This window comes from Melanostigma gelatinosum (genome assembly GCF_949748355.1).
Source record: "Melanostigma gelatinosum genome assembly, chromosome: 8".
Lineage (NCBI taxonomy): Eukaryota > Metazoa > Chordata > Actinopteri > Perciformes > Zoarcidae > Melanostigma > Melanostigma gelatinosum.
The window spans coordinates 13856359-13876596 of record NC_136641.1 but is presented as its reverse complement, the minus strand read 5'-3'; the positions used below and the strand labels follow the sequence as shown (position 1 = coordinate 13876596).

Sequence of the window (20238 nt, the reverse complement as noted above, 5' to 3'; positions counted from 1 at the left end):
TAAGAAAACTCATGATGTCGCTGACACGAGTCAACACTGCCACCTAGTGGATCCTTCAGTGAACAACACAAGCAGCGAGACCGACTGAACCATTCAGGAGTGAAGACTTGGGCCAAATATTTGTTTATTTAAAGTGGTGGCGGAAGTGTCCAGTTGAATTACCGTAGTTACGTAAAAATAGAAATACCAATGAAACGATACAAGTGAAGGTAGCTTAATGCACTTCACATATTACTGAAAGAGGAACTCGACTGATTTTAGACGATAAAGTCTATTTACAGGCGTTTGGGAGTAACTTAGGCTACAAGCTTACTACTTATATGAAGACAATTGTATAAAGTATTTTGTGGCTGCAGAGGGAGCTGTGTGAAGTCTGACAAAGTGTTGGAATTGAAGACTACAAGTTTGAAAATAAAAAATGATGTGACCTGACCTCTGTGGGCCGCTCCTCATCTCTGCTTGAGGCTATAGCAGCTTGGAGCTACATTAGCTGCTACTAGCATTGCATACCCGAATCAACTGTCGGCAACCGAGTTGCATTGTGGGTAATGTAGACGCTAGGTTTGGGATGAAATATAATTTGCGGAATAATAATTTAAAAAAAGACGATCTCTTGATATGTATTTAATAAATTGTGCATCTTAAGTCCGACATTTTTATAATAGCAATGCAATGCTGAGTCGGTGGATCGCTCTCTTGCTATTTCTAATTGTATTGTGTGTCTTGTGTAATACACACATTTGTAAACTATAAATCATATTCCAACACAAGAAAGGGGAAGATCAAAGGAATGGGTAGAAATGAAAGTATGGGGAAATTCAAGCATCTTCTTCAAAAGCATTCCCTTAATCAAAACCGGTTGTACATTATTAATAAAGGCTGGAGCAACATATCTGAACGCAAACTTTCCAAGCTCAGAATATGTCATTGCAACCAGTAACCAAAACCAGTCTGCAGAGTGAGTTTTAAAAGTACCAGATCTCCTTGTAAGAAGTGAAGATATATAAAATGGTAGCCTAATTAGTAGAACCTCAAAAATGGAACACTGCATGTGCTTACATTTTGAATAGAGAAAAGGCCAGCCCATATGAAGTTTTAAACACTTATGGTAAGCCTTTATAGGTCAACATGTGCAAAAAACATCTGTAAATTGTGGTTTACAAGAACAAATTAAAGACAGTTAAATTATTTTAAGTATTTTTATTATGACAATTCAAGAAAATAAAGGGTGACATCACATCATTTTTTGCGACCAAACAACAGTGATACAGCGACAGTATTTCTGTAAACAAAATGTTGATATCTTTAGGCTTTAGTCCACTTCCTCAATAGTGGGGCCCTTGGAGCTGCCTCCTGCCTGGCTTCCTGACGGTGCTGCTCCCTGGTACAACTTGGTCACGACCGGCTTGCACACCTTCTCTAGTTCCTTCTGCTGATGCTCATACTCGTCTTTCTCCGCCAGCTGGTTGTTCTCCAGCCAGTAGGTCGCCTGGTTGCACTTGTCAACGACCATCTTTTTATCCTCCTCGCTAATTTTTCCCTTCATGTTCTCATCCTCGACACTGCTCTTCATGTGGTAGGCGTACGACTCAAGTGAGTTCTTTGCTGCAATCTTCTCCCTCTGCACATCGTCCTCAGCCTTGTACTTGTCGGAGTCCTGCACCATCCGCTCTATCTCCTCTTTGCTGAGGCGCCCCTTGTCATTGGTGATCGTGATTTTGTTTTCTTTGCCGGTGCTTTTGTCAACAGCGGACACATTCAGAATGCCGTTGGCATCGATGTCGAATGTGACCTCCACCTGCGGTACTCCTCGGGGAGCAGGAGGGATACCTGTGAGCTCAAACTTGCCCAAGAGGTTGTTGTCCTTGGTCATGGCTCTCTCGCCCTCAAACACCTGAATCAGCACACCTGGCTGATTGTCCGAATATGTGGAGAAGATCTGGGTCTGCCTGGAGGGGATGGTGGTGTTTCGTTTGATTAGAGGCGTCATAACTCCACCCGCGGTCTCAATGCCCAGAGACAGGGGAGCCACGTCCAGCAGCAGCAGATCTTGGACATTCTCTGAGGTGTCACCCATGAGGATAGCAGCCTGGACGGCTGCGCCGTACGCCACGGCTTCATCTGGGTTGATGCTCTTGTTCAGTTCTCTGCCATTAAAGAAGTCCTGCAAGAGCTTCTGGATTTTGGGAATTCTTGTGGAGCCACCAACCAGGACGATTTCATGGATCTTTGATTTGTCCAACTTGGCATCTTGCAGGGCCTTCTCAACTGGCTCCAGTGTTCCCCTGAAGAGCTCCGAGTTGAGCTCCTCAAAGCGTGCTCTGGTGATGGAGGTGTAGAAGTCGATGCCCTCAAACAGAGAGTCGATCTCAATGCTGGCCTGAGTGCTTGAGGACAGGGTCCTCTTCGCTCTCTCACAAGAAGTACGCAGTCTCCTCACTGCTCTCTTATTGTGGCTGATGTCCTTCTTATGTTTTCTGTTGAATTCCTCTACAAAGTGGTTGACCATCCGGTTGTCAAAGTCCTCCCCGCCAAGGTGTGTGTCTCCCGCGGTGGCTTTCACCTCAAAGATGCCGTCGTCAATGGTCAGGATGGACACGTCGAAGGTGCCTCCACCGAGATCAAAGATGAGCACGTTGCGCTCTCCTCGTTTACCTTTATCCAGGCCGTAGGCGATGGCTGCTGCTGTGGGCTCGTTGATGATCCTGAGAACATTCAGTCCTGAGATCACCCCGGCGTCTTTGGTGGCTTGCCTCTGAGAGTCATTGAAATAAGCTGGAACCGTGATGACTGCATTTGACACGTTCTGTCCCAGGTAGGCGTCAGCGATCTCCTTCATTTTAACCAGGACCATGGAGGAGATTTCCTCTGGGTAGAAGGCCTTGGTCTCCCCTTTGTACTCCACCTGGACTTTGGGCTTTCCGTTATCGCTGATCACCTTGAAAGGCCAGAGTTTCATGTCAGACTGGACGACGGCGTCGTTAAACTTTCTCCCGATGAGCCGTTTGGCGTCAAAGATTGTGTTGGTGGGGTTCATGGCGACCTGGTTCTTGGCAGCATCTCCAATGAGCCTCTCGGTGTCTGTAAAGGCCACATAGCTGGGGGTGGTCCTGTTGCCCTGGTCGTTGGCGATGATCTCCACTTTGCCATGCTGGAAAACCCCGACGCAAGAATAGGTGGTGCCCAGATCGATGCCAATAGATACTCCCTTAGCTGAAGACATTTTGCTTGTTGCTTTGGATAAATCCTAGATAAATGAGAAAACATTACATTTTTTATTTAGTAGTGCTACACATGAAAGCACTGATTACTGCAACCGAACATTAATCAGTCAGTGACCTAATAATCAGAGACAAAAGTTAAATTTGCAGTTAAAATTAAGGAAACATTCTCATTATCATCTAATAAATTGCTCTACTATGAAAACATAAATGTATAAAACATATTTAAATATTAACTTATTCAATTAGTTATCTAAATGTAATATATAAAATTCTCATATTACCCTTTTTCATTTGATTAAATATGTAACATTATATTTTTTTACATTTCCCAAATCACACACTTGAAGTAATTCTAACACCTTTATTATACATAATCAAATTCAACTGTTTCTCTAATGTACTGTAACATTAACTTCTACCACCATTAATAAAGACATACAATAAAGCAGGATTGATGCATTAGTAATGGTGAGTTTGAGTGTTATTTTTAAAGGAACAGGTGGATTAAAATGATGGACACCATCACAGATGTGTGATAACAAGGCTGCACTGATGTTTCCATTCAAATTAATTTAACCAAAATGGGAAAATCAATTGCTACTTACTTTCAGCGATGAACTCTCTCTGTTGCTCAATGCTGTTGAAGGATCTCAGAGTCTCCTCGTGGCAGCCTGTTGCCTCTGTGTGGTTCTTCTTAAACTAATGCCTGGACTGATTCAGGCCCTTTGCTTTTATAGTTGTAACCAGGTTTCTAGAAGCTCCCAGACCCCCCCCCCCCCCCCCCTCTCCTTCGGGCTCAGTGACTCAACTGTTAATATTAGAAACTAATGCAGCTGGCATGTTGCGAGAGAGACGGTGAATGTTCCAGAGTGGGACGGCAGTTTGACGCTCGGCCAGCAGGGCTGACGGCGAGGGAACACTATGTAGAGAATGTAGCAGTAAGGCACATTGATTTGGGTGTGTGGAAGTGTTAGCAGCCATGAATACAAGCTTTATCTCCCCGAGAATGGAAACATGCACTGTAACTACCCAACCACTGATCTAAAGAGGCCTTTCTGTTCAGTTGTCGTGGTTTAAAAACATTTTCACAGGTTTTAAGTTACTTTTCTCTGTTAAAAGAAGTTGTTTTATTGCTGATTTAATGCATTATTTTACATACATTGTGTACACTTATGCAGTTTAATGACATTACATTTTACTTTAGGTGACCCTATTGGATCAAATTAAGACCGTGACAATCATATGGCAAACATAAAAGTCTAATATTGTTTCTCAACACATCAGAGATATTTTTAATACCAGAAGCAGTGGAAGGAAGACATTAAACGCACCACGAATAGATGTGGTTTCACAAAAGACGAATGTTCACTTAATTAAGGTCAGTGCTGATATTTATTACAAGTTGTAAATTATTTAAAAGGCACATTCATACCATGCCGTTAAAGGTATTATCCAGTCAGAACACTTAATAACCGACCTCGCTGCATGTCAAGAGGAACGGATCTCTGCTGGAATGTCAGTGAGCGAATAGAAACTTGGTGTTGAATAAAGAAAATTGTAGTAGTTTGAAAATCTTTTACTCCTCCACCTTTTTAAGGAATGCATACAGCTTGTTATCTTTAACATAAGAGAACATCTTCATCTGTTAGCACATAAAACATCCCTTTGGTTTGAACTTATTCAGGTGATGCTTTGGGTGTTTAAGATCATTTTAGTGTTGAATGCCAACACCAAGAGTCAGGAGTTCAAAATGCACTCAGCCTTTCACAGACTACATGTTGATAATAAACAAGTGATATAAATTGAATCACTGTACTTGTAATAGAAAAGTGTGACTGGATGACACCTTTTAGGACATGTATGCAGACACCATTCAATGAGATTATTTAACGAACGTAACACAAACATTTCTAAAACAATGGACATTGTAATACGGAGTTTGTTGTGGCTCAGCCCAAACCCTGGCTGGAGGAATGTACTAATAAGATCTTAATGTCATCGACAGACGAAACATACATGGTATCTGTTCCGTTCTTACAGCCATCATTTGGCACTGTGCATAAATAGGATAAACAAAACAAATCAACAACTTTGTGATCTAGCAACAGAAGCATAAGCAACTAAATAAGCACATACACATGACAGCATGCGAGCAGGCTTTTCTTTTAAACACGTGACAAGACATGTAAAATGTTAGTTGGTGATACGTACATTGTATGTTTCCTACTCATCTTATTCTTCATATTCAACACTATGTCTGAAGTGCTATTAATAACTTACATTCAGCATACTTAAAATAATTCCTCCATTTTGTAGCAATTTACAAAATAAAATAGATATCTCTGTTTATCCCAGGTTGAGGATCACATCATCAGACACCGTCATTAATACCTGTGAACGAAACACACGAGTGTTATTGCGCACACGTGAACACATTGTAAAAACGTATGAGATGCAAGACGACCAACGGCAGAGAAAGATATACGGTACATGAAGAAATCCACCTGTAATAATTGGGTTTGAAGGGGCCGTTCTTGTTGAGACCCATGTACTTGGCCTGCTCGTCAGAGAGCTCTGTCAGGTGGGCATCAAAGTTTGGTAGGTGCAGACTGGCCACATACTCATCTGGAGGAAAGACACAGATCGCAATCTCAACTGTCTGGAAAGACATTTGTTCTTGTGTACGTCATTGTTGGCTCACTGGAACGTGTCATATTTAAGTCACAAGATGGCAACAATGAGCAACAAACAAGCTTTTTAAACTGAGGTTACATCATCATTTTTATTCTAAATCTATAAATATAAGAAAATATAAAACAAAGCAGAGTTCTTTCTTACCCATCTTCTTGGGCAGGAGATACACATCCTGTTTGTAACGCCCCTCTGGAGCATTGAACAACTCAATCAGGGCCAGGGCCTACAGACAACACAGAGCACACAGTGGTGTTCAGACTCACAATGAGTTTCAGGAAACTACACGTCACTACGGAACCGCAGGGTGAAGTGGTGAGACCCCGACAGTGTCAGTGAAGGGCTCCACAGAGAGGGGCCAAACTACTAACCTGAGTTGTAGCAGTGATGGACAACACAAACGTAGGCACTGTGGAGCAGCTCAGGTTTAAGAGGCGGCCCTGAGAAATAACAAAGTGCGCACATGAACTGCACCGGAGAAGTTGACACAAACAAAGTGTTACAATAAGGGATACGAGTATGCAGCTGCTGTATGAACACACAGGAGCTGTTGGCTGACTTACAGTGAGACACCAGCAGGCCTCTTTATAATGAAATGTTACTCTCGGTTAAAATGATCAGGATTATAAACTGCATGCTAGTCGACCAACAGTTATCAAGCGATTCTGCATATCAATATTTAAACACAAACATATCTCACAATATAAATGTTTCTGTTCGTTTATAGGACAAGAGTGTGGGTTTAAAAGAGGTGTGACACCGGTTTGGTACAGATACAGCACTGGAGAGGGACATTACCTCTGCAAGCAGAACAACCCTCTTTCCGTCGGGCCAGATGATGTGGTCAACCTGAGAGCGCACCCTCTCCCAGGTCAGCTCAGGGCTGCGCAGACTCGCCTGAGCACACAAAAGACAGGTCAGTCCTACAACTGTATGACACATAGAAATATAACACAGGTAGAAGAACATAGGTCAGAGAACTGAATGCAACACAAAGGGTGTCATCTATTTGTTATCATCTTCAAGAACTCAAACAAAGCCGAGCGGAATATAGAAGTCAAACAAAGATTAAAAAGGAATGTTTGTCAAAGACGGGCGAAGATTTAGAGAAGTTTCTCATTCTGGATTCGGGACGGGACACAGGAATTAGACATGATGCCGTTTTTTTCAAGTCTAATGGATTATATTTGGTCTCAAAGAACAGGATTTGTTTTGAGATGTACATAAGAGTTAAATGTGTTAAGATCAGCCACAGACTGACATGACAAATTATTAAGAGATGGAGGAATTTTAACATAAGAGCGAATATGGTATTTGTCAAAAGATGATGATAATTTATCTATAGATCACATGACTGATCAATACTGTGGAGGAAGCCAGAAACAGCCTCAGACGCCACCCTGATGAAAACAAGAAAGCCAAAAGCACTCGGTAAGGAGAATCAAACAGAGTTTACTGGAGAGAAGCTGTGCAGCGTATTTTAATTGTGTTGCATTGAAGCTCCCACTGGTCTGCATCTTTACAAAACACTCATAGAATGAAACAGACACATTACCACGTCAATCTCAGTGTTGGAGTGTCCCATGTTGCAGACGATGCAGCCGTTCTTCATTCGGTCAAGCTGTTCTCTAGTGACGACATTCTTGTTACCTAGAAGAAAAAAAACAGAGTCACTGTGAGAGCGCTCGTGAGAGTGAGTCGTGATTGCACCAGTTTCTGTTATGAAAGTGGATTAAGCAGATACATCTAAATCGTGATTGTGATTACAGACTCAAAAAGCATTTTAGTATTCAGATGTAAAGTCTGTTTGTGACCCAGCGACCTAAGCTGGGATATTTAAACACTTTTGTTTTGCTGGAAACACTGTGATTTTCAAAGCAGAAGTAATGGATGTCCCTGCATGGGGCACAGTACCAGTGCAAGTTATCACCACGTCCATCTGCCGGATGACCTCACTCAGCTTGACCACTCGGAAGCCGTCCATGCTGTGTGGATACGCATCGAGATATTGTCATTAGTTTCAGGCAAGGCAAGGCAAGTTTATTTGTATAGCACATTTCAACAACAAGGTAATTCAAAGTGCTTCACATGAAACCATTAAAAGCATCAAGGCAAAAGTAAAGGAGATTTAAAACATACATTGAAACAATAATCGATGTCTCCCTGAGACATTACGCTGCACACAATCAACCATACACTGCCGCAATTCTGCAATTACTGCACAAACACAGTGAAGACAACTCAGAACACATGATGGGAACAAATTGTCTTTTTGGAACCACAGCTAGTCTGATGCACAACATAGAGACAGTGGAGCACAACATGGAGCCGTGCTAATGTTAGTGACTCACCACGCCTGCAGGGCACAGATGGGGTCGATCTCTGTGATGCACACAATGGCTCCGAGGGCCTTTAGAGCAGTGCAGCAGCCTTTCCCCACCTACGCACCACAGGACAGGGCAATCGTTGAGAACAGATCTCTACAATCCATGTTAAAAGGTGTGCTGCACCAGTGAAAATTCAGTCGTTCCATCAAAAGTGAGATTTTTTTTTTTAAATCAAAGAATGATTCACCTCTCCATAACCACAAACAACCACTTGTTTGCCTCCAAACATTATATCCGTGGTCCTCTTCAAACTGGCAGAGACAAGATGACACACACTTTTAGCCATATGCACGACTGAAACGGAGGAAACAAGAGTTTGCAAATGATGGCTGGCTTTCCGGATGATTTCACTCTCCTCACCCATCCAGGATCGATTCACGGCAGCAGTAAAGGTTGTCAAATTTCTGCTTGGTGACGGAGTCGTTCACATTCATGGCAGGGACACACAGCTTGCCAGCCTTAGACAACTGGTACAATCTGAGAGGGCACACGAGGAAACATGTTCAGGCACACACAGTGTGACCGTGCGCTCTCCGGGGCTTCTGGCTAATCGATTCCATTGATAGTCGTACGTGCACAGCTGCTGTGACCTGCAGTCCAGCTCTGTCGTGTTTCTCAAAGTCCAATCAGGCCAGTGACCTTCTCAATCTACAGTGTCGGTATGTATTTATACTACTACTATGACTCATATCACTGCTTTTGATACTGTTTGTGCTGACACGGTATGCGTCATTCATCAGGAAGCTTCCTGCTCAGCTCCTTATAAAGGACAGAATAGTGTAAAGACCTTGTGGAAGAGAAGCAGCTTAAGCTTTAATCGTTTACAAACTTATTAGGTTTTTATTAGCTATAAAAGTAGCCAATATATACAATAATATATATATAATATACAATAATATAACAATAATCAGAACTCAAACAAGGCTAGATTGGTATTAAATAGCGAACTGCATTGACAGAAGAGGGACAGCAGTCACATGGTCAAACTATCTGACAGTAATCTGGATACGTTATGAAAGAGGTTGGACAAATACTACTAAATGGCATAAAACTAACATGATGCACCTTTGTTTGCAATGGTAAACAGTCACTCTACATATCACATCATTATTTTGGATGTGTTTACATTGTGTTGTCTAACGGGACACGAAATGACCATAAAATAACTCCTGAGGTTTGATCAATACTAATAACTCAAAAGATATTGCCACAGTCTCTGTGAGTTATAGTCCATTACGAGCTGTCATAAGCTGTGCCACAACTTAATGGTGGCTAAAAGATCAATTCTATTATTCTGACAATTATAGCTTTGGCCACCTTCCACACTTTACTCATCAAATAGATTCACTGACCGATTAGACACAGAACGTACAAATATATTTCCTTCCTTCCTTTAAAACCCTCAAACTCATCAGATCAAAGCCCCATCCCACCTGTGCACTCCAGTCACACTCTCCTCCACGATGCCCCGGACCTTCTTAAAGACACTGGGATACTTCTTGTACACCCAGTGGGTTAAGTCTCCCCCATCATCCAATATCTACGCAAAAACACAGCAGGGTTAACGGCATGAATGATAACCACCTACGAGACAGTCTACGATAGCGCGGTAGAACCCGGAGAAAGACCAGATAACAGTCTAAGAGTAGTGCTGGATTCATCATGGGATTGTCAGGTTGGTACCATATTAGCCTGCCAGCCCTCCGTGTTGACGCAGCGATCGATGCACCACCAGAAGTCGTCCTCTGACTCACCCTTCCATGCAAACACGGGTACCCCTGCAGGAAACAAAACAGACACAGCTAACAGCAAAGAGAGACAGCGGAGGAGAGGGGGACCGGCCGGCTGCATGAGCAACAGGTCCATCGGGGGGATATTACACAAGGAACGCACAAGCACAGGATCCATAATTTACTATATCACAAGAACACAAAATTACACAAAAGTAAACACAACAACATTTTTTAAAGCACTGTAGACACACATTGTAGTTAATGTGTAGACCTCGCCATAGCCATCATGTTATTAATAGTCAGAAATATACATGTTTTATTTGTTCATCTCCAAACCATGGCTCTACTCAATAATAATTGCTGATGGTGATGTGTTCTTCTTGCTGATGAGCTGACTCTTTGATGAGATTTTCAGACGTACATAAGAGAGACTCTGACCTGTTTCAGCGAGAGCTGCAGCCACTTCATTCTGAGTGGAGTAGATGTTGCAGGCAGTCCAGCGACACTGGGCCCCGAGGGCTACCAGGGTCTCGATCAGGACCTAAGAGGGAACGACAACATACACAGCTACATGAACCGGTAGCAGAGACAAAGGAGAGAAGAACAGAACGATCCCAGTGATCTGCAGCGAACACGACGACGGGACGTACTGCGGTCTGAGCAGTGATATGAGTACAGCCGACTATCTTCGCCCCAGCCAATGGCTTCTCCCCCTGGGCTCTCTTCCTCAAGGAAATCAGGGCTGACATGTCTGGGGAGGAACAGATTGAGCATAAGTTAGTGGAAGCTGAGAGGACGTAAAGGTCAGGATGGTTTTTTGGGGAGAGAAAAGAATTATGGGAAATTTAGAAAACAAAAGTAAGACCTTTCTACGATGTGGAAGTGCAGTAAATGGCTAGAAAATGGGAGACTGATGAAACAATAATGTCATCAACAGCTGTTGCCACCCTGGCTTTAAGCCTGAAGAACAATCGTCCAGCAGGCACGCCGACACATCACTCACACGGGCAACGTAAGCAACCAGAGAGACAGACTTGTGTACAAAAAACAAAACAGATGAGACGGGGGAAGAGGTAAGAAAAGAAAATAAGTAAGAAGTGATGAATAGAACTGAGAGAAAGAGCGCCGATCATGTTTCAAGAATAGTGTTGACACTGCCTTGTAGACATGGTAATGATAGCGAGTCTCTAATCCGACTGTGTCAAAACAAAATCACAAAGAAACGGTGAAACCAACTTTTGAGATTGATACGGCATGTCCGTGAGTGAAAGGGACTCCATGAGAAACACGACGGAGATTCTCAGATAAAAGTGTAAAGATGGGAACAGGTATACCTTGCTCTGCAATTTCTATTTCACGCCGGCCAAATTCGGCCTGCTTGATGTTCTTCACACAGAAGTCACTGCTGCCGTGGCTGTTGACCTGGGTCTTGTCCCGGGGGGAGGTTTCATCGTCGGAGCTGTCGGTGTAAGACGCAGCTGTGAGACGGAGAACACCAAAGGTCACTTATTGTGGAACATCATACAAAAGAGACAATCATGAAATATATACTTAAAATCCATTGTGTTTAGGGTGGAGGTTGTACGTGCCTTTCCTGTGTATGTGTGTGTATATAAATATGTACATATATGGTAATGAGCAATAGCAATATTTCAAACATAAACACATAATATGAAAGGCAATATTGATACGGATCTCCGAACTGTGACTGAGACTTTATCAGACTATTTGTGTATATGTGCTCTTATGCAGCATCTGTGTATGGGTGTACATACTTCATTCCAAAAGATGAGAGAAGGACTTAAAAATAGACACATAGTCAGTTCAATCAAATGTACAACACAAACTATAACTGTAATAACATTTGCAATAATCTTCAACATCAACAGCAATCGTTTACAATCACCGTCGGTCTGTAAAGACACAGCGGCTGATTTCACGTCTCATGGAGGCGGAAAGAGAAATGAAACTTTCAGGCGTGCAGCACCTGAGCTGTAGCTGTCTGTGGAGGACTGCGAGATGGACCGAGAGAGGGAGCGGCGACCAGCTTTGGTGGGGTACTTGCTGAACTCCTGTTTGTCCTCAGTGTTCGCAAACTGGATCTGGAGAGAACCAGAACAAAATGGTGCACGTTAGGACTTCCATTCTGTCTGTGTGCCCTGATTAAGTGTCAAGAATAAAATAATGGGAGCGAGGAAGAGCGAGGAGCAAAACAAAGTAGCATCATCATCACACCTGAACACACTCAGTTATATGCTGTGTAGGTTATTAGTTCACACGAGTTTATATTTGGACTCATTTTTGCTGATTTTGCCTCGAAAACAGTCCTTTGAAAGGCAATACTGAGTCTGTTACAGTAAATCACAGGTGGATCGGGAAGAAGGGAGCTGTTGCCTGTTTTTAGATGCTGCCGTCCTGTTCTGTGATTTAAGCTTTGTTCACAAACACAGGCTTCCGTTGTTGGTGTGGTTCATCGTGTCAACCCGACCCTTCAAAGGGCCCGAGATCAAAGACCTGGAAACACATCGAGTGGATCAGCACACGGCTGGCGTGGCTAGTTTCTTGACTTAAAGTCTCTACTGTCCGGTCTCTGGGGTTACTCTGCCAAACCACAGACGTTGATGCAATTTCAAGTCTTATCATTCAGCTGTTCAATAAGAACCGGTGCCTCTGAGGATTTGGGTTGTAACACCCTGAAACTGTAACAGTCGGGCTGCACGAGCAGACGACAACAGTCGGTTGTCGACATTAGAAACAGTGGGGAGACCCTCAGGCCTTTTAGTAAACTGGGTCACTACGTAGGACAGTCCAACAGAACCATATACGTAGTTACCCAACTACATTGATCCTGACAATAATTACAAATGTAGAGAAGTCAGAAACAATCCCAAACTACATGCAGAAACACACGTAGAAGCCCAGGTGGGCTGTAGCTTCTACTTTGCTTACACCTGTAAATAAATAGGCATGGAAGACATACTGTAGGTAGATGACGTGCTCAGCACTTTACTTAAACAGGAAGTCTGCAGGTGGGTTTCAGGTCTGAACCTCATAAATGTCCTTTAGTTTTAGATTTGACTTTTGATCCAATCTTAATATCACATCTGGTAAACACAGATGCAACTCTTTTTTGACTGCTGCCGGCAACAGATCCACCACTGCAAGTGCAGCAACTTTATCTCGCATGAATACAACGTCTCACCAATGTTACCTTGACGTTGCTAAAAGCCTGAAAACACTGTATAATGTCACATCATACAATGTCACAACATCGTACAATGTCATGAAATGAAGAGTGGACTTTTAACGTGCACATTCACGCATTCGTTTCTTGACTTCCTTCATTTTTTCCTCGTCATGGCTTTTGAGTGATAATGTCTTGTTGTTGTCATAATATTTACGTTTCTATATTGATGGTTTACATGTGCTTTAATGGATGGAGGGTCAAAGCCCCTGAAACCCATTCAAAGGCCTTCTTATATGTTGCTAGGTAGATATATGTTATCGGCAACTGTCTGTGCTATATCTACATTTCTTCACAGCTTTGTTCTCCTCAGTGATAAATCCTTTCAATCATCGTTCATTGTGTCAATGCTGTGCGACTTCCTTGTTCTCGTATTTTAAATGTCCATAGAATGTGTTTGGACTTCAAACTTAACGTGCAGGCCAGCAGAGTTGACACAACACACAGAGGATGAATGCCGGACCATCAACAGTGAGTTAGGTAACGTTTGAGCAGGGTGTGCACTGTGACCATCACATCAGTGACCTATCGTTGAAGCTTCGTGTTAGTGACTATCACATGAAAGAGTCATGACACTTGCTAAATGTAAAGAAATGATTTTCTCTGTCAAACTTACCGCTGAGAGGAGTGGAAGCCCACAGCTGGCATGCATGACTCAGCTACCTGGTAGTCAGCACACAAACCTGATTGCGACTGACATGCTTTTCGTTCAAAATGAAAGTAACTGTAGCATTAATGGCTAAAACAGTAGTGACTTTATTCACTGAGTGTTTATATCTCACAGCCCCCGTTTCCTCTGAGCGATGATACCTTCAACGTCTACTGTGTCAGTACAACGAAACTCAAGAAGCTTGTTTGGACTGAGATCTCTGCACGTCTCTGTTTTTACAGTTGACGGTGTGCTCTGTCTCATACACTTGTAAAATAGTTATTTTATATTTGCCTTGCATCAGTTTTTGCACGGACTCTTAAATATTTGTATCATTTTCACCCCCCCCCCCCCCCCCCCCCCCATCCAAATCAGAGACCCCTCCTGTGGTTAAAGCATGAGGGAAAGCAAGAGGTTAATCTGATTAATGATGAAGTGTTACTCAAGACAGCATTCTGTTTTTGGTACTCTTACACAGTAAACCATCCCAGAGGTGAGCTCGAGGAATAAGCTCGGCCTTTTGAGGAGAAGGTTGTATTTCTACCGGCGTTTCAGCTCAACAACTGGGTTTCAATTAAAAGAGAAACACTTCTGTGTGGTCTGCATCGTTGCATAAGATCAAATAATCATTTTACATAACTGCAAAAAAGAAGAAAACTTATGACATGACAAAAGTAAATGTGGCACATCTGTGTGAGGGGATATGCAGTACATCTTTAAGAACAAGTGTGCTGGATGAGTTCCCGGTGATGCATGAGTAGCGACTCACCCGTTCTCTCCCGTGCCCATGTTTGTGTGCCATGGCTGCCGGTCACTCTCCAGTTTTCTAGCCTGCTTTGCTGTGCCTGTGTGTCCTCTGTGTGATGGGACGAGGTGTCCCTGATGCTATTATCCCAGAACACTCCCAGGCAGAGCCGGAGGGAGGTTCCCACCTATTATCCTGATTTCTAATGGCCAACCTGGAGAGAGAGAGAGTGAGAGAGAGAGAGAGGCCTAGAGAGCATGGGGAGGTTGATTCCCACTGAGCCCCCCCCCCCCCCCCCCTCTCTCTCTCTCTCTCTCTCTCGCTCTCTGGTTCTGCCCTTAACAACCAGCTGCTAAAGTCAGTATGTTGCACTTGATGATTTATGCTTTTTTAAGTGCTGAGAGAGCAAATGTCGGAAGATTCAGATTTGTTCACGGACAAAAACAAGAAACAGGAACACAACGCAACACATCTGCTGCAGCTTTTACTTTCAGGCTGTACTCCTGCTATACTCCTGACTGCTAAATGAAAGGGGATTGATGGGAGGAATTAAACCCTGGTTCCATTAGCCTTCAGCTGCATCAATAAGCGGCCCATCCAGTCCCATCCTACGGCTAAAAATAGCCATTCTCTGTTAGATAGAAGGCCAGGTCACAGACTTAAGCTGTGGTGTGACTGTCAGTCGGCAGTGTAAAGGGTTCAATATGGGCCTGGCTGGCATAAGGTGACATTAACTACTTATAGCCAGACACCACTAGTGCTCTACAGCGCCATCTAACAGAGAAGACATGCAGTCTAATCCACACACATCTTTGTATCCTGACTACAGTGTGGAGGCCTGCAGTATTTATCTGAGGTTTAACTGAGGACAAACGCTGTACAGACAGTAAAGCAGTGGCGTGAAGTTCCTCAGACAGATGCAGCTCTTCATTTGTTCTGCGAAGGCGCCTGTTATCCGCGCATGCATGACGGATTACACAGTGTTGTGAAAAAAAGCACACACACAATGCTAATCCTGCCATCAGAACTGTGTGACCGTGAGCAGAAACCACAACTTATACTTATTACCATACATCTAAATCTTCAACAGATAACCCACAGCCATATGTCACCAACAGACCCTAGGAAATGCAACCCTACCACCTACAATACCAACGTCATGTTGTTCCTAAAAATGTAAAATGAGAAAAAAAGAAAAGAACGCTGATAAGAAACACTGCAGTTGAACTAGAGGGATCCAAAAGGCAAACGATGAAACAAGTCAGCATGGATGTGTCATATTTGTCATCTCATGGTGACTTTTCCCTCACTGCTAATATGTATCACACAGTACTATGCCGGTGTGGACTGAGGCAGGCTGAGTTTCAATAAACACGAGAAAGAAACTGTTATCATACAACTAGATGGAAGCCACATCACTTACTGTACATTTCCACACCTTTATTTAAAGCTGCCAGGGGAAAAGAACATCTTTATTAGACCTTCACGAAACTCTGCCATAATGTCGGCAGACTAACAAGATGAGATGGCGAAAATGAGGTACAATCTTTTTCTTTTTTTTGTATCTATGTAAAACAGCCCACAGGGATCAGATACCAATGATGATGATGCATGAACAGATTCACAGTGAGTAAGTCCAGCTCCCAGGGGGGCGTGTTGTGTAACTGCTGGATGGACTGAGAGAGAGAGAGAGAGAGAGAGAGAGAGAGGAGGCAGAGTAGTGGTGTTCTTTGACTCACCCACACACACACACACACACACACACACACACACACACACGCACACACTCTCATTTCATGATGTAGCAGTGACTGTTTTCGTTCGTGGCCCCTCTCAGCAGATTATGTGACAAGGCCTCCTAACTTCATCAGACATCCAACGCTTCTTTTTCATCTATATTTTCCAGGATTTTAATTCGTTTTATCTTTTTTTTTCCCAATCATTTTCGGTACTTGTTTTATATATTCATTGTTTCCATGCAAACAGGTGGCTCCGTTTGACACCAGCCTCTCACATTTATTCATAACACACTGCTTTGTTGTCATAAGCGGAGTGCACATTCCTACCATCCAATATGTTTTCAATCGGGCTCCCCGAGGCGACTCGCGGTCCACGCGTTATTGCCTCGTCAGACGGGGGGTCTGAGCTAATATTCTGAAGTCTGTAAGCCCCGCTGTTGGGAATATAGATATTTTTATTACGCTGATTATTTTGTACTCTTGGACATCGGCCTACTTCAACCTCGAAGCAATCAAATCCCAAATGCAGCAACACAAGATGCATCTTTTGGAATGAACACTACTGACTTGTAACTCTTAGATTACATTATAGGAATATTACCCAACTCATAAAAAGCAGTTTGGTGAAACTCACATTTTGTTTTTGTTGATACTATTTCACTTAAATGTAACAGGATTTTTGTGGCTGTGTTAAAATGTTGGTTAGTCTATTAAACAGGGCCCATACCAGATAACTATTGTTAAACAGGACAAGCAGTACAGCATACAGGAGAAAAGCTAGTTTGCAGGCCCCATTGTTTGTTACTCAGCATTTTACTTAAATAGGACTGTCTGCTTGTTATTAGTGGACTTCCTCTGCCACTGCAGTTTTCCTGTGCTGGGTACATGTCATTGTGACTGCCGAGATTCATCTTTACCACATTTCATAACTCTGCAATGCTTGTGACTGATTTATATGCAAATGCAGAAGCACAAAGACGTTACAAACATCCCAAAGTGTGTAATGAGGCAAAGGAATGGGGATCAACATAAAGCACACGGTGCTCAGTCACAGCATGTGATATTTAAAATGTACATGAAGTTTAGCATGAGGTCCCAGAATAGCAGTTGCCAGTCAAAAGCAGCGTGTAATTATATAATGCGTCACGTATAGAACCCAACTGATACTGACATTGTGAGGCTGGTATCTACATTGTAGTGACAGTAAACATAGCAATACATTTTGTTATAATTAATTATAATGTTGGATATCGACACATGGCATAATATCGCATGAGTTGTGTTGAACACAAACAAAGTGTGTGAGTAAGGACAGGTGTCACGAGTTAAAGGTCACCTTGAGGGACAGAAAAATGCTCCTCAATTGAGATGTTTCGTGTTAATCTGCTGCCAGCTGTGACACACGGTGGTGCATCTGTAATGAGCAGCCCTCTCAGGGGACTCTTTAATGCTGATGATTGTTCTGTGCCGCTCTGTAGCAGCCAAGACATGCAAGGCATTTTCTCACAGGGCCTTGTGCTGCTACTACATTTCTGTCATGCTGTTAATATTACTAATAATCGTAGTGCCCACACACACACGCACACACACACACACACACACACACACACACACACACACACACACACACACACACACACACACACACACACACACACACACACACAAACACACTCCTGGACAAATTCCAGATTGATATCACAAACACAAGGATTCATTTTCTAAATATAGACATGATTCATTTTTACAAATAAAATGTCCTACACTTTCAAACAAATCCAAAGCTGTGTGATGGCAATTCATGGCCGATTTAAATTGTTCATTGAACACCTCATATGTAGCGTGCTGCGCCCCCTGTCTAAGCTCAGGTATGGTAGGTATTACTTCACTTTTCAGAGGCCTTAAATCAAAGGTTTAAGAGCTCAACTTGGCTTTGAGTTGTTTCCTGCCTACAGGATGTTGACATGATGTAGACATTGTGACTTTACATAAACAGGAAGGCTGAATGATGGCAGGTTTTTCCACAATAATCCAATCTTGATGAAATGTATGCTGTAACCTCAGTAATAACACAATATAAACACTGATTAGATAAATACCACATGGGGACGCTTTTCTTTGTGGCCTAACTTCTCAGATCCTATAGTCGGATGTGAATCATATAAATGGTAAATATTATATTCCCACTTCGCAGCTTGGCTTGTTGCAGCATCACAAGCCAAGCTGTGATGCAACAACGCATCAGAGCTGTATTAACCGGCCTGCTGTCGTGGTGTCGCTCCAGTGGCGTGTGAATACATGATAAATACACGCAGTACATTCACTGGCCCGGTACACTAGTACTTCTCTGCAGTACAGCGCTGACTTACAGTCGATGTACTGGCCCGGTACACTAGTACTTCTCTGCAGTACACGGCTGACTTATAGTACACACTGTCTCTCTGCTCAGTGAGTGATGGCGAGCATCACGCTCCTTACCTTCTTGACGGATTTCAGAGTGGGCACTGCGGTGAACGCTGCGGAAGGCATTTCCCCCACGTTCATGTTCACATCACTGCTGTTCTTGCTGACAGTCATCGCGGAATATTTCTCCGCGACGTTTTCGGTCTCTTTGACATATTTCGTGGCTTGTTTCACCTCCGCCTTGCTGTCCACAACCGAGTCGGTCATCGCATCCAGGAAAGATGTTGAGGCCGTGACTGAAGAAAGAAACTGTCTTTTAGACCAGACTAACGTTAGCGTTAGCTTGATCCGTTTGTCTCTTTTTCTCTCTCTCTCGCTTCGTTAAGCTTCGTGGCTTAAAATGACCGAACCGTGGCTGAAGCTCTTCCACTAGACCCCAGCGCGGAGCAATAAGTAGCCTACTTTAAGAGAGAGTACCCTGTTCTCTATCTTCACTACTTTCTAAAGACCGGTGCAGGCACTTGTTTCGGTCCTCTGGTCTGCAGTCATCCGCACCCGGCAACATCTCCGAGTGGAGGGGGCGGTTTGTCGAGGCTGTCACCTGAACGAGTAACGTTAGGCGGTGTAACGTTAGACTGCGGTCAAGTCAGCAGACACTCGGATCCCCGTGATCAACCCAGCAGACACTTAAATATGAGTGCGCCTATATGCTGGAATTCACGGTAAACGCATTCAAACGGAACAGATCGGGAGCCAGCGAAGGATTTTCCAAAGTAAGCGGAAAGATTAACGTGAGACAACATCCGGTTTTCAAAATAAGATGTCACCTAAATGGGAGAGATTACCGTCAGACAACATCCGGTTTCCAAAATAGAACGTTATATAAACGTATATACAAATTGCATGAGGTGGAAATAATATTAAATTAATTATATTAACATTAAGTATAAAACATGTTAACTGCATCTCGTGAGTTAAAGGGAAAATACAACTAAATTGTGTATATTCTTTGATTTGAGGGTTGCTGGAAAGATAATGAAATTAATAATATCTGACTGACTGATATGTATGTGTTCAGGACATTTCTGACTGTTAACTGTTAACTGTTAACTGTACCAATTAAGATATTTTATGAAGTAAAAACTGTGAACTGAAATTGCACCTTCAAATAGCTAATTTCTGAAATGTTTAAGGTGCTATTAAAATATTGTCAATATTTCAGTACAATGATTTCGTTGACTCCAACCATACTGAAAATCAGATAGTTTTACTGTACCAATTAAGATACATCAATTTAAATAAATAAATTACTTTCCGTTTTACTAATTTATTCAAATGTGTAAACACAAAGTTTTAAAATTGAATTAGTCTTAATTATAATTTGCTCAGGGTCATTTACTTGGATATAATAATAATGTAAAAC

At 42.7% G+C, this 20238-nt stretch overlaps 2 protein-coding genes across 4 annotated transcripts; both read right to left on the bottom strand.

Annotated features, from left to right (window-relative positions):
* Positions 1-1193: 1193 nt before the first annotated feature.
* On the bottom strand, positions 1194-3960 carry hspa1b (heat shock protein family A (Hsp70) member 1B). Its single transcript, XM_079274452.1, has 2 exons — positions 3830-3960; positions 1194-3247 (listed from the first exon to the last, which is right to left on the bottom strand). Exon 2 carries the CDS (start codon positions 3221-3223, stop codon positions 1313-1315), a length of 1911 nt encoding a protein of 636 aa, XP_079130578.1. The 5' UTR covers positions 3224-3247; positions 3830-3960; the 3' UTR covers positions 1194-1312.
* A 373-nt stretch (positions 3961-4333) lies between these two features.
* ahcyl1 (adenosylhomocysteinase-like 1) lies at positions 4334-19546 on the bottom strand. Of its 3 annotated transcripts, none has more exons than XM_079274377.1 (17): positions 18891-19546; positions 12023-12137; positions 11370-11513; positions 10686-10786; positions 10474-10576; positions 9986-10080; positions 9736-9842; positions 8663-8779; positions 8490-8553; positions 8267-8355; positions 7830-7900; positions 7471-7565; positions 6714-6812; positions 6287-6355; positions 6063-6141; positions 5729-5849; positions 4334-5615 (listed from the first exon to the last, which is right to left on the bottom strand). In XM_079274377.1, the coding sequence occupies exons 1-17, from the start codon at positions 19080-19082 to the stop codon at positions 5609-5611; spliced, it is 1668 nt and encodes a 555-aa protein (XP_079130503.1). In that variant the 5' UTR covers positions 19083-19546; the 3' UTR covers positions 4334-5608. The 3 variants fall into 3 exon arrangements, with proteins under 3 accessions (XP_079130503.1, XP_079130504.1, XP_079130505.1); XM_079274378.1 differs by lacking the exon at positions 18891-19546 and adding an exon at positions 14698-14798; XM_079274379.1 differs by lacking the exon at positions 18891-19546 and having other exon boundaries at positions 11370-11494; positions 12023-12111.
* Between the last annotated feature and the right edge of the window lie 692 nt (positions 19547-20238).

Excerpts from the sequence above, each read along its gene's own strand:
- ahcyl1 (XM_079274377.1), bottom strand. The coding sequence starts at position 19,082 with ATGACCGACTCGGTTGTGGACAGCAAGGCGGAGGTGAAACAAGCCACG. Across the intron at positions 8,780-9,735 it reads AGTGTGACTGGAGTGCACAG|ATTGTACCAGTTGTCTAAGG; the intron begins GTGGGATGGGGC and ends GTGCCCTCTCAG. Across the intron at positions 6,813-7,470 it reads CCAACACTGAGATTGACGTG|GCGAGTCTGCGCAGCCCTGA; the intron begins GTAATGTGTCTG and ends TTGTGTGCTCAG.
- hspa1b (XM_079274452.1), bottom strand. The coding sequence starts at position 3,223 with ATGTCTTCAGCTAAGGGAGTATCTATTGGCATCGATCTGGGCACCACC.